The 19,712-nt window shown below is 52.3% G+C and overlaps 1 protein-coding gene across 1 annotated transcript in view; it reads left to right on the plus strand.

Moving 5' to 3' along the window:
• The window catches only part of LOC128951058 (hydrocephalus-inducing protein-like), a 78,088-nt gene that overhangs the window by 49,555 nt on the left and 8,821 nt on the right, over positions 1-19,712 (plus strand). Inside the window, exons 28-57 of the mRNA XM_054296213.1 lie at positions 355-488; positions 1,436-1,572; positions 2,212-2,333; positions 2,421-2,603; positions 2,972-3,124; positions 4,159-4,395; positions 4,646-4,757; positions 5,218-5,385; positions 5,687-5,839; positions 6,938-7,062; positions 7,476-7,604; positions 7,904-8,108; positions 8,596-8,686; positions 9,625-10,261; positions 10,751-10,831; positions 11,330-11,526; positions 11,692-11,874; positions 12,094-12,213; positions 13,440-13,599; positions 13,704-13,876; positions 14,033-14,231; positions 14,930-15,029; positions 15,584-15,683; positions 16,153-16,321; positions 16,532-16,770; positions 17,088-17,201; positions 17,335-17,356; positions 17,779-17,983; positions 18,388-18,614; positions 19,201-19,352. Of these exons, the coding sequence (XP_054152188.1) occupies positions 355-488; positions 1,436-1,572; positions 2,212-2,333; positions 2,421-2,603; positions 2,972-3,124; positions 4,159-4,395; positions 4,646-4,757; positions 5,218-5,385; positions 5,687-5,839; positions 6,938-7,062; positions 7,476-7,604; positions 7,904-8,108; positions 8,596-8,686; positions 9,625-10,261; positions 10,751-10,831; positions 11,330-11,526; positions 11,692-11,874; positions 12,094-12,213; positions 13,440-13,599; positions 13,704-13,876; positions 14,033-14,231; positions 14,930-15,029; positions 15,584-15,683; positions 16,153-16,321; positions 16,532-16,770; positions 17,088-17,201; positions 17,335-17,356; positions 17,779-17,983; positions 18,388-18,614; positions 19,201-19,352 (5,027 nt within the window). The remainder of the gene's footprint in view (positions 1-354; positions 489-1,435; positions 1,573-2,211; positions 2,334-2,420; positions 2,604-2,971; positions 3,125-4,158; positions 4,396-4,645; positions 4,758-5,217; positions 5,386-5,686; positions 5,840-6,937; positions 7,063-7,475; positions 7,605-7,903; positions 8,109-8,595; positions 8,687-9,624; positions 10,262-10,750; positions 10,832-11,329; positions 11,527-11,691; positions 11,875-12,093; positions 12,214-13,439; positions 13,600-13,703; positions 13,877-14,032; positions 14,232-14,929; positions 15,030-15,583; positions 15,684-16,152; positions 16,322-16,531; positions 16,771-17,087; positions 17,202-17,334; positions 17,357-17,778; positions 17,984-18,387; positions 18,615-19,200; positions 19,353-19,712) is intronic.

Consider the following 19,712-nt stretch of genomic DNA (forward strand, 5'->3'; position numbering starts at 1 on the left):
CAGGGCTCATCTCCAATAGGCACCAGCTTGGTCCCCCTTTCAAGACAGTTTTTGTCCAAGCTGCCTTGGTACAGGCTGGGGTCAGGCAAGTATCTGGAGCTCTGGAAGGTTCCTGGCTTGTCTGTCTGCCTGGCCAGATCAGCTTTGCTAACAGTGTCTGGGCAGGCAAAGATGCTGGAGTTACTTCCCTGGAGATGAGGTCCTGGCTAAGAGAGCAGGAGGTGTCACAGGCACTGAGCAGCCAGACAGGAGGACCCCACACCCCCTCCCAACAAGAGTGGGCTGGGGTCCTTTCTCAGGTGTAAACCATGGGAAGGACCTTTGCTAAACAGCCCCTGTCTTCCCTTTCCTCAGACAAACACTCAGTTGCAGTTAAACATGGTGAGGAACCTGGTAGTGAAGGCTGCTGTGGAGCTGCAGGAACAGTTCATGTCCCTACCCCCGACGAGCAGCTTCCCTGACAAGGAGCTGTGCCAGAGCCTTGTCAAGTGAGTAGGGACTCCCATCCCCATCTCCAGGTGCCCCATGGGGAACACCCAGCCATGTCCCCTTCTCCTGAGAGCTCCCTGTGTCTGCAGAGCTGGCAACAGCCTGGACTCCAGAAGGGCTCTGGTCCTGGTGGCTGTGACACGCTGCACGTGAGCAGCGGAGTGTCCTCCCTTCCCCAGCACCACGCTGAGCTTTGCACTGCTCAGCTCCCCACAGGTGTGGGGTTCTGTCCCTAGAGCTGGGGGACCCAAGTGCAGACCTTCTAGCCCTTGCAGACAGCATAGATTCTGTCTGTACTGCCTAGCTCTGAAAGAGACAACTCCCAGCTGAGGTCTTGCTTCCAACCAACAGAGCCACTAAACAAAAGGAGAAGGGAGCTGCACGTGTCAGCAAACCCTTTAAAACCCAACATCAGATGGCTTGAACCCTGGTGGGGTGGCAGGGCTTATCTAGGTGACTTGGTCCATCCCTTTGCACCATCATGATGCAGCACAAGCACGGCAGCTTCAATTCAGGAAGAAGATGCTCTGCAGAACAGGTCGTGTGGTCTGGTTGCAGAGCAATGAAGATTTCCTGTGCAGGCAAATCTTGTTACTAGGCCCCAAAGCAATTTCAGGCTCAGGCTGTACACCAGGCTAAGCAGTTTCATTGAGACCACTGGAGACCTAGTATACTCACTTACACTGGGTTTTCATGGCAGAGGAGCTGTGGCCAGTGTCCATTTTAAACTTATTTTCAGGTACCATTAGTAGCTGAAAAAACCTAGGAGCTGCAATCCTCCTGACTTGCCAAAGTCATTGCCAGGTGGTTAGGCCATGGGTTTCATGGGCTTGAGCTGAGTTTTTACAGCAGTGAATAAAGAAATAGCCACTGTATTTGTATCCTCCATCCACTTGGATGTGTAGCCAGGCTGTGGTTTAAGGACTGTCCTTAATCTTCCTTGCAGAGTTGAGGTGCCCGAGTATGTCCTGGACATGGGCACTGTCCGTAAGGGTTTCACTGAGAGAAGCACTCTGGAGATCACCAACCATGGGCAGATCCCAGTGTCCTTCCAGATCCATGTATCTGTCCTGGAGAACACAGGTAAGCAGTGCTGGAGACACTTCCTGTGGGCTTGAAGGAGGTGTCTCAGGCAGATTAGCTTAAGCCATTGAACCTGGGGAGGTTTCTGAGCTTTTTCTTCTCAGTGCCTCCGCTGAGAGCTTTAGAGGCAGAACTCTCCTGGCCAGCCATGCCCAGGGACCTGGCCTGCCTGTGACTGCCCTAACGCTTCAGTGCAGGGGCCAATGGTGACCATCACCCTGGTCACCTCTCAGCATCTTCCACCCTTGGCTCCCATGGGCATCGAGTTTCTTTGGGCACTCTATGGGCTTACTTTGCCAACCAGTGGGGTCTGCTGTGTTTTTGAAGTGCTTTGTTTGAAGTTCACACTATCGCAGGACTTGTATTCAGCCTTTATTGAGGAAGCAGCCTGTGAGATCCTCTGGTGGATCAAAAGAGGTTTCCAAAAGAGGCCTTGAGGCAAGGCTGCCCTTCCATCACACAGTGGCTCGCTGTGTCTGAAGGGTGTTCAGGTGCACTCTGAAGTTTTTGTCCAGGTCACAGCAGGGCACGGGGCTTTTGCCAGACCTCTAAGCCAGGACACCTGTAAGGCCTAAATGTGCTTATGACACATTTTGTATTTCGGGTGTATCTCAGCTGCTTTGTGTTCATCTCTTCAAGGTTTCAGCGTGGACCTGGACACGGTGGAGGGCCTGCCCCACAGCTACATCAAGACATTTGACGTGCGCTTTGAAAGTGCCCGGCGGCCACGGGGTGACGTGGATGTGGTGCTGCCCATAGAGGTACCACAGCTCTTGGGGCAGGCAGCAGGCTGGGCACAGCAGCAGATGTCACCTGCACCCTCCGCTGAGTTCTCTGTCCTTCTCCAGGTGACAAAAGGCCCCACATATAACATCCGTCTTCATGCCACTGTGTCTGAGCTGTCAATCGAACTTTCCAAGAACATTGTGCACTACTCTGCTGTCGTTGTTGGGCAGTACAAGGTTGAGACAGTCCACCTCTACAACTGGTTCCGAGTACCCTGCAAATGGTCCATCAAGCCTGTTCAGAAGGTAAAGCCCAGGCAACATTGAACACGAAACTTCTTGGTTGGGTTTTCTTTGTGACTCTTGCCCTTTCTGCTCCTGTGGCTGCCTGAGCACTTGGGTCTACAGCGTGTTTGAGGAAGCTTCTGAGGGTCTAGAACAAGGCTGGTTTGCCTGGACCTGTTCCATTAGCAGATGCTTTGCTTTTCTGCCATCTTCACCCATTCCTCCTCCTCCTCTGAGGACAGTAGTTCCCTATCTGCCTGCCCTGGGTGAGGTTTTCCCTCCTGCTGTAGGCTATGGGGTCCACACTTGGTTTGGCTGTGGGTGCTCTCAGCACCATGTCAGTGTCTCAGAGCATGAGGAGACCTCACATAATTGGTTTCTGTGCCCAGACCAATCACTGCAAATACATGACACCAGCTGTTCGTCAGAAGCAGCAGGCGCTGGAGTATGAGCCCTGTCCCTTTGAAGTGAAGCCCTCCAAAGGAACCCTTGATCCAGGAAGGTGCCAGAATCTGAAAATCAAATTTACACCCAAGGAGGAGGTGAGATTGGCGGGTGTCGGCCCAGGAGGCCTGTCAGGGCTATGTGGAAATGAGGGCCTGGTGCAGAGAGTGTGGTAGGAGCTCTGCCTTCACAGGGAGCTCAGTTCACCCCACAGAGCACTCCCGTGAGATGTGCTTTGAAATGCCCACAGGGAGCTTGCACAGAGAGCGCCAGGGCTCTGAGGCTGCCTCTTGGCGCATGGCGGGGATGTGCCCAACTCCCCTCAGCCTGCCCCTTGCCTGGCTGTATTTGCAGCTGTGACACTCAGTGCAGAGCAGCTGCCCACTCACAGAGGATAATCCTGGAATGGCTCATCCTGCTGCAGGACTGCCAGACCAAAGAGCCACCACCCACCTTCCTGGGCACGGCAGGACGGTCACCTGTAGTGGGGTGCTGCCAGCAGTCCCTGGGGCTCTGGCCTGCCTGCACATTCCTGTGCAGCTGGGGATTCAGCTCAAAGGACAAAGCATTCCCAAAAGTGGTTTGCCTGTGGCTGCTGGGTCTTGGAAAGTGGCAGTGTGTACCAGCATGGACACAAGTGCTTCCGTGCCCACACACACTCCCAGGGATCTTTTAATTGCTCAAGAAATGTAACCATCTTGTTTCTGGCTTGGACCAGAGCCAAACACTAAGCAGAGAAGATGACCCTTATTTCTGGCCAGCAAGAGCTCATTTGCCTCTCCTGGAGCTGGTGTTTGCCTGATGCAGCAGTGCCAGGACTGTGTCTGGACACTGTAACCCTGAGGGCCCTTCCCATAAGTATTGCACTCCTGCATGACCAGGTGAAAATGTCTGACAGTCCACTGTACATCCATATGATTCCCAAATACCCACTTACAGTGCACACCAGCATTCTTCCCAGTTACTCAGACTCAGACTACTACAGATGCTGTACTCCCTAGCATAAGTAAATATCTGGTTTCCATTTACCTTGGAGACACTGATAACACCCCAGCCTTGGGGCAAGCATTGTATTTGGGGTCCTGTCATCTGAGACTTCATGGATGAGTTTCCTGCACTTTTCTCTTTACAGAGGTCTTACAGTAATGAGCTGGAGCTTAACATTTTTGGGAGCAGCAATCACTTCAAGCTGTACCTCTCAGGACAAGGTCTGGAGCCACGGCTGGAGTTCAGCCCCCCAGAACTAGAGATGGGATGGATGCTGGTGGACAGTGATGGGATGGAGGCCACAGTGGTGGTGAAGAACCCATGCAACTTCCCCATTGAGTTTTACGCCCTGGATTTTGATGAGCAGTACCTTGAGAAGAAGGTGAGAAGGCAGGTCCATGTACACGCTGCCCGAGCTCCACAGCACTCCAGCGTTCCCAGGCTTGTGCCAGGGAGATGGAGACAATCCCCAGGGCAAAGCCAGCTGTGCTGACATGCTGTGGGAGGACCTAAACGAAATAGTTTGTGTTGTTGGGAGGAAGGGAGGAGACAGACAATAGGTTTGTTGAGTCTGCGTGATGAAAGGCAAGAAAAGGAATCTTGTGGATGGTTTCTCTTCCCTACGTGCACAGATCCTGCGGATGGCAGAGGAGTCTGAGGATCATGAAGCACAGAAGTGGCTGAAGGCAGAGCTCAAGGCCAGGGCTGAGGCTGAGGCCAAGGCCATGGGCAAGGCAGCGGCAGGTCAGAAAAACAGTGAGGGTTTGCCAGTGTCTGTTTGGACTGTGGTCACAGCAGAGAGTCCAGCCCATACACCCTGAACTCTCTGTCGCCTTGCTCTCCAGGGAAAGCCCATGCTTTTAGCAGCTGCCTGTTCCCCAGCTTGGTGGAGGAGCTCTTGGCTGAAGGGCTGTGGCATCCTCTTCCAATCCTGGGTTTAGCCAAAGCAAGCACCTGCCATAGACTGGGGAAATAATCCGGATATTCCCTTGTGTCCCTTAGCCACAAAGACTAGGATTGGATGAGTTCTTCAGACAGGTCTAATATCACTGGCTCTTTTATATTTGCACCTTCCTAGCAACAAAAGAACAAGCTCATGTTGCTTTCACCAAGTCTTCTTTCCTGGGATCTGAGGAGATGGGGAGGATGGTGAGGATCAAAGGTAGGCAGGAGGCTGACTTTTCCCCCTGGTTTTGCACTGCAGCACGTCACAGAGCTATCACCTTCCATCCTGAGTCCGTGGCGAAAGTGGCTGGGATTCCTTTCTCTCGGGCTGTCCTGCGCCACCCGGGCACTGCCCCGTCCTCATGGAGGCGCGAGGCGCAGCCCCACCGAGGGATTGTTGTCATCGTCCATGGGCCGCCGCGGGCAGGTACGTGAGCTGCAGCCCAGGGCTGCAGGGAGAGGGACAAGCAGGAGGAACACATCCTGGCGGGCCACGGTGCTTAAGGCAAGTCCTCAGCTGAACGGGAGGTGGAGATGATCCTCTTGGCTCTAGAATTCAGAGTTTGTATCCACGCTGCAGCTGCCTCCCTCATGGCCTCCCCTGGAGGGACACTTGCTTTCCCACTGTCCTTTTAACCTTTAAATCTTGTTGGAGATTTTTCCAGGGCCTGTCCCTGTAGTGCCTCCTGTGCCAGTGTCACCAAGCAGTCCTCCTCTCTCTCTCGCAGGAAAGACAGAGATAGCAGCAGGCCTGTGTCAGTATTATGGCGCTGCTCACATGTCCATTGACACCGTGGTGAAAGAGGCCATGGCCAACAACCAGAGCCCAGCGGGGCTCCGTGCCCGGCTGCTCTGCACCCAGGCTGCCCTGGAGCAAAAAGGTAAACACAAAGGTGATGCTGGTAAGGAAAAATGCTAGAGACAGTGCTTGAGAAACCCACCACGACTGTCCACTTCTGCTTACTCAGAGCAGCAGTTTTTCAGTCCTTGTGTCTCTTAGGGAATGTGGCTGAAGTGCGTCTCTGGCTTCTTTAAAAAAAAAAAATCAATTTTAAGGGCTCAGTCAGGGGTTCTTTTATAGCCCCTTTTTCTGCTATTCTTGGAACATGTTCATTTTTCTAGGGGTGTTGAAGCACGCCTGTCTCTTTCCAAAATATTTTATATTTCCTCAAAGCTGAATTGAGCTTGCTCCTCATGGGCAGCAAGCAGAACTGCTGCCCACCTGAACAAGGAAAAAGCCTTCTGAAGTGGCTCATTGAGCACAAGAGAACTGACTGTGCGTGTAACCTCGCAAACGAGAGGAAGGGAAGGACAGCCTCCCAGAGGAATTTCCAATGAGAGACATGCTCCAGATGAGCTCTTTTCTCCAGAGAGTTACCTGTGGCCACTGTCAGGTTACACAGCTCGTTGGGCTGTTCTGAGACTGGAGACATTTATGAAACTTCCTGGGCAGTTGGTGCCCTGAGCTGTGCAGGGTGAGGCCAGACCTGGCTCGGTGCAGGGGGAAGTTTTGCATTGTTCAGTTTTGAACCTGGCTGGATTGGGAGCTGGCGGAAGGAAGAAGAGTCTGGGTCCCAGCTGGGGTTTTCCCACAAGGAGGATTTAGCTTCAGTGGAGACAAATGATGCAAGTGGGGCAGGCTGCAGGTCTCCACATGAGAATGCAGGATGGGTGCAGTGTATGGAAACAATGCTCCTGGAGGACAAATCTCTGGCTTGATCCTCAGGGGAACTGCTGTGTGAGCAGCGTCACCTGCGTGCACAGTTGTTAGGAGGGACATAGTGCTGGCTTTAAAATCAAGTATGGCATGCTGGTAAGAGAAGCAGGCAAGGAGCTGCTTCTGGGAAACAGTGCTGCCAGTGCCCAGCAGACTGGGGAACAAGTGCCATGTTCCTTCCAGGGCCCAAGGTTGTGCCCATTGCAGTGAAAGGTGCCTACTTGCTTTACAAAGCCCCCTGAACCGTCTGTCCCCTGTGCAGGTAAAAAGCTCACTGCTCAGAGCAAGAATAAAGAAGCCGCTGAGGAAAACATCTACAAGAAGTATGCCAAAGGCAAGAACCTTCCAGCACAAAAGAAGGAGCCAGCCAAGGTAAAGGGCACCAAGGTAAACATGGTCTGCCCTGGTTGATGCCTGGGATCTTTACGTTGTCTTTGAGAAGAGCAGGGAGTGCTTACAGTGGAGGCTCTGTGCCAGCCAGGGCCTGGCACGTGGGTCCATTGTGCCGTACTTGGGCTGGGAATGTGCTCTGGCAGACAGCTCCACTGGCTCTCAGTGGTTTGCTGGCAAAGTGCAGTCCTGGCTAGTGTGGCTGCAGGCAGTGAGCAAAGTGCTGGGAGGCTGCACTGGGGCTTGCAAGCTCAGGTCTCTGCTGGCCAAGGGATGGGCCCTCCAGGAGCATCCCCTGGAGCCCCCAGCCTGCACTGCTAGTCTGTTCTAGTCTCCACTAGTGAGGAACCCCAGCTCCAAGCCCAGCAGTGGGAGTTGTTCAGGGCTGTTGGTTTCTGTTCCCATTGCAGTTCACAGTTTCCACTGCTCCTGCGCCCCAGCAGCTGAGCATCGTCAGCAGTCGTGGGGAAAAGCTGAACTGCTTGAGCTGTGTGCTGCCCGAGGAGCTGCTGGTGGACATCCTCAGTGAGAGGCTGCAGGTGTGTGGGGTGGGGGAAAAGGAGACATTCCTGCTCCGGAGAGAAGGCACTGAGGTACGACTCAGAGAGGAGGAGGAGGAGCAGCTCTGTACATGCTGCTCGAGGATCCTGGACTGTGTGAAGAGAACCCTGGGGGAAGCTGCAGCTGCCCTTAGTTGGCAGAGCCTAAGGACAGGTGCCAGCTGCTCTTAGCTACTGCCCTTGGAACAAGGATAGCTGGTGCCCTGGGACATCTGGGATTACTGTCCAGCTGTGAGGCCCCTGCGTGCAATCTGACTTACTCTTCCCTTTATTCACAGCGTAAAGACTGCTACAAGGGAGTGGTCTTTGATGGCTTGGAGAGCCTCTTTGCAAGCAGCCTGGAATCTTCTCTGCTCTGTGTACTCAGAGCTGTCAAGAACTGTCATCATATCTACGTGGTGAACCTGCAGCAGGATTATGCTTCTTGGAAAGCCAAGAACAAAGCTGAAAGAAAGAAGAAGGAAGCTCAAAGAGAGAAGGAAGGTGAGATATCTTCTCTCAAATTTTCTCTCTCAACCTTATCTCAAGCCTCAACCTTATCCCTGTGTATCTGGGTTTTCAGCAGAGCTTGTAAGAAATGTTTTTATTAATCTTTTTACCTTCTGCCCCAGTGCAACTAGTACTCATCTCAGAGTTGCAGGAGGTCTGAGGTTTAAAGACCTCAGATGTTAGAGATGTTAGATTTAATGTTAATCTCTAACATTAAATCTTGGGCACAAGAGCCAGCTGCTGTAGCTCAGTGACAAACGACTGTCCACAGCCTTGGTGCACTTAAGCCAGGCAAAGCCCAGGAACTCTCTGCTCAGCCATAGTTTGGGGGATTGTCTGAATTTTGGAGCAGGGATATGAGCTTCCCAATATCTCCTGGGATGATAGGCTGGGTGGGGAAAAGCTGTGAATCCTTGCAGCTGACATAGAGCACCCAGCTCTGCTTGCAGTCACTCATTGTTTCTCTTGCACATCTTGCAAGTGGATGAGGATGAGTATGATGCCCTCCCTGAGGAGAAGAAAGCAGAAGTGGATAAAATATTACAGGAAAGGAAGAGAACACAGACGAAGGGGTGAGTAAGCCTTCCATGGGTTCCTGCTCATGGTTTTGTCCCTGCAGGGTTTCCCTGCTCCAAGGACTTTGAGCTCAGAAGTATTTGATATCAAAGGCCAGAAGGATGGCCAGTCTCTTAGCTCCTGGTTCTCCTTATGGTGGGACAGCACCCAGAAAAGCTCATGTCCTTTAGGCTCCCCTTCAGCTGCAGGCAAGCACAGGAGAAGCTCTGCTCCAGCAAGGCAGCCCAGCTCAGGACTCACAGGAAAAGTGTGGAGTTGGGTGTGGAGGCTGCTTAAAGCAAGCTCAGGACTCCTTTCAGCCCAGGCTGAAGTTGGTTCCATGGAGAGGAGACAGATGAAGCTGCTTCAAATCGTTTCCATGGCAGATAGCACTTGGTCAGACAGTTTGCTTGGTCCCAGCTGGGTTCCAGCAGGAAACCTGGCTGACAAGAGCCTGTCTTGCAGGAGAGGAGTTCCTGCAGACTCTGCTTTCTGACTGATAGGATTATTCTCATTAAGGAGCAGGCTGTGCCCACAGAGAAGGGGCTGAATGAGCTGAGTGAGGATTGTAGGAGAGATAAGCAGATGTCAGCAATCTGTGCTCTGCTTTAAACTGGGAAGTCAAGAGACAAAGAGCTTTTTCAGGCATCAGCACAGAGAGCTGCTGGATCAGCCTTTGGCAGGGGCTGGAGGTGTCTGGCTGTGCCTTAAGAGGGAGGTGGCACAGTTGAGGCCTTCCAATGGCAAGGCTTAGGTTTGGCTGGTCCTGGAGGTGCCCTTCCACCAATGCCCTCACTTGGGATGTTCCCAGCCTCTGTGGGTTGAGGAAAATCCACAGAAATGAATTCTGCCATGGCCTCAGGGTCAAGGAATGAAGTGCAGGGCCAGCCAGGACTGGTGAGCCCAAGTTTCTGGTGGGGACTCTCAGTGCTGTTTTCTGTTTTGTTTGCTGAAGGGAGCTGAAGCAGCCAGCTCAAAAGCTTGAGGAGGAGGCAAAAGCCTTAGAGGAGGAAAAGAGGCAGAAGGAGGAAGAGAAGCCAAAGAAGGAAAAGAAAGTCTCCTTCGGGAATCAGCCTGCAAAACCAGAGAAGAAGGAAACCAAAGCCCCAGAGAAGGGGGCACCCAAAGCCCCACAGAAGAGGGGAACCAAAGCCCCACAGAAGAGGGGAACTAAAGCCTCTGGGAAGGGGAAAACCAAAGTCCCCAAGGACCCAGCTGAGATCTTGATCCTGAGGTTTCAGATCTATGAGTCATCACAGCAGGACATGGCAAAGGTTTTCTCCTACTGGGACAGGGCTCAGGGTACCGTGCAGTTGCCCGTGATCCAAAAGGGAAACAAGTCCCAGCCTGCAGCTGGAAACAAAGGTTGGAAGACCAGTAAGCCTCAGGAGAAGGTGAAGAAGCAGCCTAAACCAAAACATGAAGGCCAAAGGAGTCTTCAGTCATCTCAGCTGAGGACACAAAGCAAAGTTGCAGAAGGGGCAGTCAGAGACAAGCATGTCGGGGTGCCGTGCTTGGACATCCAGGTCACAGATCCGAAGGCCATGATTGGGGAGATCCTGGGGGATGGGAAGCTGCCAACAGAAGACCAGGTAAAACCCTGCAAGGCTCAGATCTTGAGCTTGCTGTGGTTGTGGGCCCTGGAGCATTGTGTCCTCCCCAGGTGGTAATGTCACAGAGCCTTGTCCAGACCCCTGATGATGTTCCACAGGACTCTGTAGCATCTATGTGAATGGGGAGGTTGTCACCATCCCTCAGATGGGCAGAAAGCGGGAGTGCTCTGTGTACAAGTATCCCATCTGTTCAGTCTCCCAGCCCAGAAATCATTATAAACGGCCCCAGGACAGGGCAGCTCATGGCCATTGTTTTCTTCAGCTGAGTCACTCAGCAGAGGTTTCTCTCCCGCTCCGGCTTGTAGCTCTTGCATCTGTTCTGGAGCCTGCTCACCCCACTGGGCATAGCAAAGCACTTGTACTTCCTATAAGTCAAAAACCCCATTGCCAAAAGCTCAGTGCCTTTAGAGAAGGAGTTGTGAGGATGAAGGTGACAGAGGTATCAACAGGATTTTCTCTTCTGTTTAGCTGCTGAAACATCTGGGACTGCATCCTGACGGCGCTCCCCTTGCCCCTGGTGCTGCGCTCTCCACAGTCGAGTACCCAGAGGTGAGGCTGGGCTCTGCAGAGCGTGTGGAGCCCTTCACCACTGTGGCACCAGGAGGTGCTGCCGTGGGAGACAATCTGGTGGGTGCTCCAGTGGTGCTGGCACTGAAGGTGCCAGGGCAGGGACCAGGCTGGATGGGGGCATGGGGGACAGGTTGGATGGAAAGGAATCATTGTGGAGAGGTTGTGAAGATGTGATGGGAGGCCCCATGTCTGCAGGTCTCCTTTCTGCCAGGGATGGGACTCTGCTGGAAACAGAGCAGTTCTGTAAGACAAGAAGGAAAAAAATAACTTAAAACCATCAACTTCCTTTGAGGAGAGGGTCTTGCATAAGAAGGGGTATCTTAGGCAAAACAAGCACCAATAAGGAAAACCAAGCCCATGGGCAGGTGGACTTATGTATTTATTCTCTCTTCCATTGGTGAACAAACCCTCATTTTACTCTCCAGGACGGGGATGTCTCAGGCCTCACCTCTCCCTCCCTTTTCTCTCTCCCCTTAGGCCAAGGCCCCAGATGCAAAGGGCAGTTCTGCTGAGAGGCAGCCAAAGAGGGGTAAAGTGGTCAGCAGTGTCAGGTCTGCAAAGGAGAAGCAGATCTCCACACAGAGAACAGAAAGCTCCCAGGATTCCTCTGTAACAAGATCCCAAAGTCCTTTGAAAGTGCTGGAAAGAGCCTCAACCCCTGCAGCATTCCTCAGGTGAGCCACAAAGGAGGAGGTGATGCCTCTGCTTCTTGGTCCTCTTGCCAAACAAAGTCCATTGTCCCCAGCTCCACAGCAACCCAGTGCTGGGGGATGGTGAGTGCACCCTCCTTGCTTCATTTGCTCCTCAGCAATGTGTGAAGCCTCCTCTTTAATTGCCAGGCTGAAACGGTACCGGTGGAAAGTGCCTGCCCACGGTGAGGTGGAACTGAAGGTCAACTTCTTCACCAAAAAGCCAGGGAAGTTTGAGCAGACAATGAAGTTTGAGATCGTGCTGTCAAAGCGCCAGTACGAGCTGCCCTGCAGTGTCACCGGCCTGTACCCCAGCATCATCCAGAACCCACGGTAAGGCTGGGCCCTGGCAGCCTCCCACAGCACAGCTGCCCTGAACTCACAGCCAGGGCTGGGCAGATTGTGCTGCCTGAGGCTGCCCAGCCCCTCTTCCTGTGCTGGGAGCTGGGAAGGCAGATGGTACCTCAGGCACCAGGAAGGGTTATGGCTTTCTGATGACATTTCCTACTTGGAGCATCTCATAGCTCCTCCTTCCCCACTCTCTCTGCCCAGGCTGGTGTTTCCACACTGGAGGGAGACCATGGAGGAGGATGAAGTCATCTTCAAAGAATATGTTGAGAGCACAAAGCAATTCCACTTTGGACCGCTGCTGTGTGGGAAGTCAAGAGAGTGGTATGTGCTCCCTGCTGGGCCTTGTACTTTTCTGGACATGCCTGGAGAGACATGCTCTCCTGGTTGCACAATCCAGGGCAGTCCCTGGCAGAGTCCTGGGAGAGACATGGGCTTGAAGGACCACAGATGGGAACTTGAACAGATAAGAGGCAAATGAGCCTTGGAGGAGCTGCTCTGCCTACCCAGTGGCCACCTTGGTGGCCAGGGCCGCGTGCTGCCGCCAGTCCAAAGGTGTCGGACGGCAACTTCTGTCCCCCCCCACATCTCAGCTTCACCCCTTAGGAAATGAACTTTATGGTGGTTTTTGAAGTGCTTTGAGCTCTGCAGGTAGCCTGATCAAGCAATTATTCTGTAGATGGTTTTGTAAAACTTTCATTCATCTGTAATTATAACAAGATTTTATTATTGACCTGCAAATGGATGTTGAGGGGAACATACAGCAGGAATTACATTTTCCTGTAATGACATTGCATGCTCACTGCTGGATAAAATCTGCCTAAGCACATGGTCATTGAAGCTATTGTGTATTCCTACTTTTACTGTCACTAGTTTTTTTAATAGCATTTAAGTTCTTGTCCCCATAGGAAATCTGGAGGGTTAGGTCTATTTTGACAATCCAAGGAAATGAAATTAAAATAGTTTAAAAAACCAGACGATCTTTAGCCAGGTTGATGGATGGTTTGGGATTTCTGTTTGCCTCTTTAACCCTTTCACTCCAAAGTCATTTCCACACACGAGAGAAGAGTCATTTGTTATCTCTTTGCATTTCTCTTGGGAATTGATGCTTCATATTTCTTTCTCAGACTTTGAGCTACCCATGAAATCCAAAGCAGTTGCATGACTTTTATGAAAAAGATTAGCTAAACTCTTTTTCCAAAAGCCTTTCTTTATACCCTGCAGGGAAGGCACCCCAAGAAAGAAGGGGAAGGAACCCATGTGCCTGGTGTACTGTTATTTTTCTAGGCACCCTTGAATTTATGTTGTATTAAAAACTCTCAAAGTGGCCTGAGCATCATCAGGCTTCTGTGGTGGAGGCACCAAGTCCAGGGGTTAGGCATAAACTACGGCAAGGATCCTTGCCATGCCTCTGACTGGGATCCATTTCCCTCACTTGTTTGTTAGAGCAGGGTCTCCCAGCAGTGCTTCCTCGGGTGCACACGGTGCTCTCCTCGGTGTGTGGCAAAGGCAACAGTCTCCTCTGCAGCCTTTTCCCCTTTTGTGGACAGGTACGAGGCCCAGAACTGTCCCGGCAACTCAGAGAAGCTAACCATCCTCAACAACTCCCCCATGGTCATAGAGGTCCACTTCTCTTTTGAGAAAGATTGGAAAACAAGGACCTTCGTTGCGGACCCTCGCCGCATGACCCTGAAACCAAAGGAGAGGAAGGTAGGAGAAGGGCAGGTAGAGCAGGCACCGCTGAAGTGCCCAGGGGCTGCTCCTCCTGCTCACACTCAGAGCTCCTTTGGTTTCTTCTGTGGGGCCATGTCCAGGAGCTGACCATTTGGGCATACCCCACCTCCCCTGGCTTCCTGGAAGACAAGCTCATCTGCAGCATTAGGAAGAACCCGGAGCCAGTGGTCTTCAGCCTGTGCTGCCATGGGGTGGACATGAAGCTGGAGGTCAGCCCCCTGCAGCTGTCTTTTGACAAGCTGCTTCTGCACAGGTCAGTCATCCCACAAGCACTCTAAGAGTGGTGACAAAGAGAAAACGTTTGACTCTGGTTTCCGGGGCATGGATGGAGCTGCTCCAAGTTGCGTTCAGTGGCGAGGCTGGTGTGACCATCCGGCAGCTGATGCCAAGTGCCTTCCTGTCTCTGCAGGGCTGACAGCAGGACCTTGGTCCTGAAAAACAACACCCTACTGCCCATGGCCTGGCAGCTCCGTGGGCTGGGTGGCCTTGTTGAGGACTTCTCCTTGTCACAAGATAATGGCATCCTTGATCCCCACTCAGAGTTTCAAGTGACACTGCATTTCAAGGCTGAGCGCATTGGCAGCATTGAGAAGATCCTGCGACTAGAGGTGAGAGGGACTGTGCTCTGCCTGGCAGAGCAGGGCACAGTGAGCAGCCATGTGCTCCTAGGGACAGAGTCACAAAGAGCTGCACCTGCTAGACACAAGGGTGCTGTGACCCCAACTTCTGCCTCTGCACAGCATTTGCCAGACCATGTAGTGCATCCACATCGCCCCAGATAAGCAGACACTGCATCCTGAGCCTGTACCACAACCACCCTGTCCCTGTGAATGGTTGAAGGTTGTTGTTTGGTGGTACGGACTGCAGCGTGATCTCTACGTTCCTCCTGGACTTTGTCTGAAGCCCTTGCATAGTGCAACAAACTCTCGCCCTGGGATTTTGTTCCCCATGGTTTAGGGGCTGCATTTCAGACAGGGTGCTAGGTGATTGGAGAGGGTTGTCAATGCCACCTGCTCTGAAACACCTCACACTTCTTGTGGTTGTTCTTACACCCCTGTGCCTCTCAAGGATGCTTTAGCAGCAGCATTCCCTGCTACAGGAGTGCAGAGTTGGGCTGATAGGGGTTTTTACTGCAGCTGAATCCCACTGGGGCAGCCCCTGAGAGGAACAGGTTAGCAAAGCTTGGGAGTCCACCAACGTTTGTGAAGCCAGGAAGGTCATAGGGGAAGCAGCCAGCAGAGACAAGGACTTTCAGGCTGTCTACCAAAAGAATAATCTGAACAGTGTTTGTTTCTTGCTGCCTCAGGTTTCAGATACAGAAAACATCCTGGGGAATTTTCAGGCTGAAAACATCAAAATCTCTGCAGAGGTCTATGAAGTTTCTCTGAGCATTGACATGCCTGAAGGTCAGTGGATGCCTCCCAAACAAAGCAGTCCAGGTGCACTGCATTACCTTGGGAGGTGGGCAGCCAAAGCACTTGATGGGATGGGATGGGATTGGATGGGATGGGATGGGATGGGATGCAAGGAAGGCGTGGATACCTAAAGCCCATACTCTGCAAGCTGCGTGGAATAAAGCATTGTCAGGACTCTGACAGCCTTAAGGCTCTCCCCTCTGAACTGAAGTGTGCAGTTTCATGTGCAGATTGGATTTGGGGGCTTTGAAACAACAGTGATGTAAACAGGCAGTTGGCAATGCCCACAGACTCAGCACAGCATTTAAAGGAATTGGATTTGTGCTTGGGAGCGAGGAAATGGAAGGCGAACTCTTTAGCTACTAAGCCTGCAGATATTTTGAGTAAGAAGAGAAAGGGCAGACAAGTAGCTGGAAAACACTTTCAAGAATGGGATCTTGCTGAAAAGGGTTTTGTGCCGAGACCTCCATGTTGCTTGTGACTTCGTGTATTCTGCAGCAGCTCACAAATACTGTGTTTGACCTCACTCTGTGGGTTTTCTGCAGGTGCAGATGGAAGCTTGGAATTTGGAACCATTAATGTCCTGGATAAAGTGAAGAAAGTCTTGAGTCTACAGAACAAAGGGGTATACAACATTGAGTACAGGTGAGTCCAGCTGCCTGGTAGTGAGCATTTCCCAGACCTTCATTCTCCCTCTGTCAATGGCTAGATCCTGTTTCCATGCTGGCTACCTGATGGTAAATACAAAACTTGGGCTCTCTGATCTCAATTGTATTACCAGAGAATTCAGCCACAAACCAGCAGTTCTTCACAGCTCAGCTGGAGCCCAAAGGAGAGCCCCAGAAATTTCAGCCACTGAAATGCTGAGATTCATTGCCTTGTTTTGGTGGTCCCCTCCTTTCTCTTTCTGAGACTCTGTAAAGGAGTGAATGAAAAATTTCAGTCTCAAGGTTTCTTGCAGTAATCTTGTGATTGTCTGCACTCTCTGTCAAGATCCAGGATTCCCAGAACTGGACTCTCCCTTTTTTTTCTAGTCCTATGCAAAGTCCTGGCTGTGCTGGTGGCACCTGTACTTTTAACTGCAGAGATCTCCATTCCTTCCCTTTCTCCCCAGTTTCACGCTGAAGGGTGCAGGTCCCAAGATGCAAGACTTGACATCCCACTTCACTGTTGAGCCTCAGTCAGGCGTGCTGATTGCATCCCGGCCTGGTGAGAAGGTTGAGATGCTCTTCCACCCCACCAGTGAAATGGTCCTCAAGAACAATCCCATCCTGTACTGCCAGGTGAGCCGCCTGGGCCAGGCTGTGTTATCACACGGTGTTTTGGGAGTGTAAACAAGCTAGATGTCTAATGGAAGGAGGCCTTTAACTGGAGAATCCTCTCTCCTACATACACAAACAAAGTCTTTCAACACCATTTGCGAGGCTTCTTAAGTGGAGCTGAGAATCTGGCTGGCCTCTTTATTGTTTACCAAGCCCTTCCTGTGGACACAGGTGGCAGATGCCAGCCCAGGTCGAGGACGCCCGGCTGTTGCCAACATCCCAGTGAGGGTGTCGGCCGAAGCGGAGTACAGCAAGTACAGCATTGTGCCTGCCTCACCCACGGACTTCGGAGCCATGATCGTGGGCACCAGGAAGACCCGGAGTGTTGTGCTGAAGAACATAGGCATGGCCAATTTCCAGTTCTGCATCCGCCAAACACCCATGCTTGCATGTGCGTTGGAAAGCAAAAGGTATGAGAAGCCCTGCACCACCCTTCCTGTCTGAAGAGGCAGCACTCCACAGCTGGTATGTGGCAGGCAGCCAGGAGACCTGGGCTATCGTCCATTTGCATCCCTGGCTTGGGGAGAGGGAGCAAACCACACCTCAGTATCCCCATGTGTAGTACAAAGCTGGTGATAGAGCTGCTCAGTCCAGCAATGGGAGCTGCTGGCTGCTCTCTGCGAGCCATAAGGAGCAGGAAGGCTTTCCTCTGTGAGGAGGAAGGCCAGCTTTGGCCTTTGAGGCACAGGAGCTCAGCATGACAGATACCTCTGCTTTCTCCCCTCAGTTCAAAGCAAAGGAAATCTGCTCCATCAGCTACAAAGCGCTCGACAGGAAAGGAATCAAGCTTCTCAACACCGGTGGGTAACTCCTGCTGCCCAGCAGTGCTGCTGCAGGGGATGTGAGAAGACGCTGCTGTGCCCAGGCTGGGGCTCATTGCCACAGGGTGGGACGTGGTCTGCAAGACCAGTATCTGCTCAGTCCCACTGACAGTCCTGTAGTCTGGCTCTGACCTGGAGTTGTGGGGTCAACAGAGGGGAGCAGGTCCTGTGTTTGGTAGCTGCTAGCCAGCATAGGTCTGTGAACACCTCAGAAGCAAAAACATCCCCCACTGAACTCCCAGTCCACAGAGCTCAGACAACATCACTTTTTCTTCTTCCCAGTCCCCTACCTCTCTCCTATCATTTCTCAGAGCTATTTCAGGCCTCTGGTGTTACCTCTGGAGGTTGAAGGATCAAAGCTACCACCTTCATTCTTTAGATTCAAACTCCTTTCTCTCTGCCACTTGGGACAGGCTTGCAGCTCCTCTTGGCTTGTTGCTCCCAGCCTGGGGCTGCCATTGGGCCATGAAGTCATCCTTCCCTGCCCTGTGACTGGGTGCTTGGGCCCAGCTGGAGGCCACGGCAGGACATACTCTTTGCTGGGGTGCTCAAGGCACAGCTGTTAGCCATCAGCCTCCTCTGGAACTTTTTCTGCAGAGTCACCTCAATCTTGGCGCGTTCACGGTATCCCCCTGCTGTGGCTCCATCCGTCCATGTGGCCTGCAGGTGATCAAAGTGGAGTGCCTCGCAGGGCAGGAGGGGACGTGTGAGCAGCAGCTCTACATCGACATCATGGGCAGAGACCCCAAGGACAACCCCCTCGGCATTCCCTTCACCCTGGTTGTCGAGTCCTGCCTCCCAGGTACCTACTGCCCACAGTGCCCTTGGTCACACCTGCTGCTGAGCAGCACCTAAACTTGCTGCTTGGATAGAGAGGCATGCTAGCCCTGGTGTCCCACCTTAAAATCCTCAGAGGTTCCAGCCCTCTTCAAGTCCACCACTTCACTCATCCCTCCCAGGCTGAGAGGGATGCATGGAAGGATAAAAGGAAAGCAATGCTCTCTAAGACTGAGGTTGACTGAGTTCCATCCTCACAGCCAGCTCCCCCACCCAAGGCTGGGTTTAGCAATCACCCAGGCAGAAAGGGCTTATCAAGGCTTCTGAGAGGCCAGCAGGGTCTAGACAAATTCATAAGGGAGGCCCCTCCGTGCTCATCCCTCTGCTCAGGGAGGCTTCTCTGTGCTCATCCCTCTGCTCTGTCCACAGCACTCGTTCAGGATGTCACGTCAGTCTTCAAGGACTACCCGATCTGCAGCAGCACCGACCTTGAGTACAAGCTGCAGTCGCTGGAAGGCATGGGCCTGTTCGTCAGAGATGAGAACAGATTCGTTTTCAACAAGGTTCTGGTTGGGCAGGAGGCAGAAGCTCATTTCAGAATTTGCAATGCAGGCCGTCTGCCATGTGACGTGGCCCTCTCCATCCTGCCTGGAGAGGTAAGAGCAGGAGGCCAAGGTGGTGGTTGCCCTCTAAGGGCCGGGTGAGAGCCTCTTTTGTTCTCCAGATGCATTGCTTCCTGTGGCCCACACTAGTGTAGCTCAGTGCAGGTCAAACTGCAGGGGAGAGCAGCAGAGCCAGGGAACAGTTGTGTGGAATTCTGCATGTCTTGGGCAAGGTTTTGGCTCACACCTCTGGGTCTTCAGTGGGAGAAGTGAATCCTTCTGAACCTCTCCTGGAAGCACACGCAGAGAGGGGCTGTCATGAGCTGACATGCCAGGGCTCAAAGCAGAGCATTTCCTCAGGCTCCCTGGCTTTTCCTTCTCTTTGAAGGCCAGTTCTGAGTTGTTTACAGGGGCTTTCACGCAGTGCCCACCTCCCATATAGGCTGGGGCAGCTGCCAGCACTCCAAACACACAATGCTTTAGCACAAGGTCAGCATTCCCTGGGAGGGAGGGAGCCTGCCCAGGGAAGGAGGAAGGAAGACACAATGTCTGGGGCTGTTCTCAGTGATGCATTGATGACTAAAACTGTGTCATGTTGAAAGGTGTTTTCTCCTAACGCTGCTCTCCGGGTTCCCCCAAGGAACAAATCCCTATCAACAATATTTTCAATCTGGATCCTATCAAGATGTCCATTCGTGGCTCATCCTCTGCCATTGCTACGGTGACCTTCACCCCGCCAGACAAGCAGAGCTACGACTGCACCTTCAAGGCTTCCCTTGTCATCCCCAAAGGGTAACTGACCCTGTGAAATACTGGGGCAGGCCTCACTGACAGCTGCCTCTCCACTGGGAAGGAACAGGCCTCTTGTTAGCTCTAATGCTTCCAGTAGCCTTAGGCAGAGTACTTGGCATGAGATGATCCGGGAGTAACTCTTAGAGTAGAAAAATGAGGCTGATAGTTTATTCTGTATGAAGAACTATCAAGACAAGGAAATATTAGGTAGTCAATTTGAAGTTACTGAGATGTGCTGCAGCTGACCTGGGCGTTTCCATGGACAAAGTTTTAGATGTGCCAGTAAGTCAGTAGTCACATTTTCCTCTTTGTTTCTGTAAAATTAAGTGATCCTCTGTGACTCACTGGCATTCATTAAGC

Source organism: Melozone crissalis, unplaced genomic scaffold (assembly GCF_028551555.1).
Source record: "Melozone crissalis strain CALT ecotype California unplaced genomic scaffold, PUWL_Pcris_2 ptg000007l_1, whole genome shotgun sequence".
NCBI classification, from domain to species: domain Eukaryota; kingdom Metazoa; phylum Chordata; class Aves; order Passeriformes; family Passerellidae; genus Melozone; species Melozone crissalis.